At 38.7% G+C, this 2,565-nt stretch overlaps 1 protein-coding gene across 1 annotated transcript; it reads right to left on the bottom strand.

Moving 5' to 3' along the window:
* Positions 1-711: 711 nt before the first annotated feature.
* On the bottom strand, positions 712-1,386 carry Teh1 (tipE homolog 1 phospholipid transfer protein). Its single transcript, XM_085957032.1, has one exon. It carries the CDS (start codon positions 1,384-1,386, stop codon positions 712-714), a length of 675 nt encoding a protein of 224 aa, XP_085813158.1.
* Positions 1,387-2,565: the final 1,179 nt, after the last annotated feature.

Here is a 2,565-nt window from a genome sequence, read left to right on the forward strand (position 1 = left end):
GCCAATGTTGAGTCGCAATTCAATAGTTGGTACAAGTTATCGGACTTAAGAGAAAATACAACTAGCGGTCAAGTAGGACTTGGCTTCGCAACGACGAAATTACAAAAACTTGGGCGATTCAAATAAAGCTTTGTTCTCGTATCGTTTATATAGCAAAGCTTTTCTCTCGAGAGCCTCATAAAATATTTCATAAATCCTTTTTCTCTCTTTTGTCATGTATATTGTCATCATGAGTTATATTTATGTGGAACTACGCTGTTGACATTTTCAAGTAACATATTGGTCGTTTTGTCTCGACCTACCAGCATTGTGTAATAATATATCGTATAATTATGTTAACGTTAAAACCTTCATGTAATATTCTGTGAAATGTTTTGATATAATTTCAATTAATTTATGTAAGAAGATTTAGATGATTCCCTTTGTGTGAATTATTCAATTACGAATCACATAATTTAATATAAGTATTTAACTACATACTTGTTTTTGGATAAAGCTTTTCGAAGCTTCGAATAGAGCTTAGATAAAGCTATCATTGTATTCACCAATCATTAAGTAGTATGTTATTTTTTAGATAATACACGCAAGCATATAAATAAATAAGACGATCAGGTTTGCATAATGAAAGATAAAATATATTTCCACTATTGATCCCCAACGTCTCGCAGATCTGGAAAAGATTGAATATAACGGATTGAATATAATATAATCTTACCTTAGGTCTTCGCGTCTAGGCCTCGGCCTAGGCCTGACTCTTGGCGGAGCGCCCCTGGAGCTGCAGTCGCAGTGCAGCGCGCAAAGGGCGGCTGAAGTGGCCAGCGTGAGCACGAGCGGCGCAGCAAGATAGCGCGCGATCACCGCAACTTGCTCCTCGCGGTCGAAGTGCGGCAGCACCACGTTCGTGTCCGCTCTCGACCAGAAACACGGAAACTCGGTCCCTTCGCTGCCGTATGTGTCCGTGAAATTCTTACAGTCAACGGTGGGCGGGTACCCACAGCCTTTGATGTTTATCAGAAGCATTGCTGTATGCGCCCGCCCTTCAGCCTCATATCTCACGTGGACTCTGGTGCATCTGTACAAGTCCGCCGTGCAGCCCTCTCTGCAGGACGCAGCCATGCACTCCATCAATCCGTTTCGCTCCTCCTTTCTAATGGTCGTGCAAGTGACAGGTATCGCGGGGAAGTCCGCGGCTAAGGCCGAGAGAGCCGGGTCCACCCAGAGGGGCACCAGAAAGAGCAGAGCGCCCCCGCCGCCGGCCGCTAGCGCCGCGAGGAAAGCCGTTCCGCACCTCGCCGCCTGCGCCCTGAGCCTCGCCCCGCGGGAGGGCGGAGGCGCTCGCACCCCCGCCCCGCCCCGCAGGAGCAGCTCCGAGCTGCCGCTGCGCATCTTCTACCGGAGCATGGCGCTCACCGACCCCGCGTCTCCATTCCACCTGCACCGCACGGGAATCACAATCCACCACTGCTCGAGGAAAACTCACTAATTACATGCATTCACGAACATCACTTTTACACTTAACGATTTTTTTTTATATATAATAGAGTTGTTATTTTAGTTTGATTACGATTAATTTGTAAACATCCTGACTCCCAAAAAATCCTGAATAAATAAATTATATCGAAGTTAATTTCGAATGACTATTTTTATTTGATGGTATTATTATTAACCAATTTTAAATTGACTTTCACGCAATTACGAAAGAGGGAATAATTTATTTTAAATGTTTATTTTCATGTAAGTATTGATACATATATAATATTATATAATCATTGTTGAATATTGATTTTTACCGGGTGTGATCGATATAACAATGTATAGAAATACGAATTTGCCCAGAGAGGTGGTCGGTACTCGTAAATTACTGAGTAAGTGTTTTTTTCATATTTTTATAGAATATAAACATCGTTCTCATCTAGAAAAACTCACTAAATGCAATTTTGGTAAAAAAAATAGGGTTTTCTCAATGTCCTATGTGTACACAAAAATAATTTTATACTAAAGACCCAAAGCTTTAAATGGTAAATTCAAATTATGTAAGGGGTTTTTTCTGTGAGGGGACGATATTTTATTTGTATTATTATTATTACCGTTGATAAAAAATATTCTCTCGTTGAAAAAAATCTTTCATTTTTTTTATTTTAAATCATCCAATAATAATAAAAAATATGTAAACACTCCGCCTTCATAAACAATGAGTCTCAAAGGGAAAATATACAGTAGAAAGTGGAAACAGTGGAAGTAAATCATAATAAATACTTTTTACGTAAAATTTTGCAAAACACCTGATCCCAAAAATATGTGCCTATCTAATTAAACGGTATAAAATTTAGATTCAATTAAAATAAATTAAAATGGCAAACGTGGTTGATTCGCAAACAAATAAAAAATAGTTTATTTAAATAAATAAACTCGTCATATTTATAATAGGCACATTCTACAAAATGCACGTTTTGTAAAGATTGAGAAAATGGCTAATAACAATTCCTCGAAAAAATGTCTTTTTACAATCCCCTGTCCCATATTATGCTCAGCTTAAGAGAAGGTAATTTAATTAATTTTTTATAC

The sequence above is a fragment of the Rhyacophila brunnea genome, unplaced genomic scaffold (genome assembly GCF_057557595.1).
Source record: "Rhyacophila brunnea isolate RB1 unplaced genomic scaffold, BYU_Rbru_1.0 scaffold_6, whole genome shotgun sequence".
NCBI classification, from domain to species: Eukaryota; Metazoa; Arthropoda; class Insecta; order Trichoptera; family Rhyacophilidae; genus Rhyacophila; species Rhyacophila brunnea.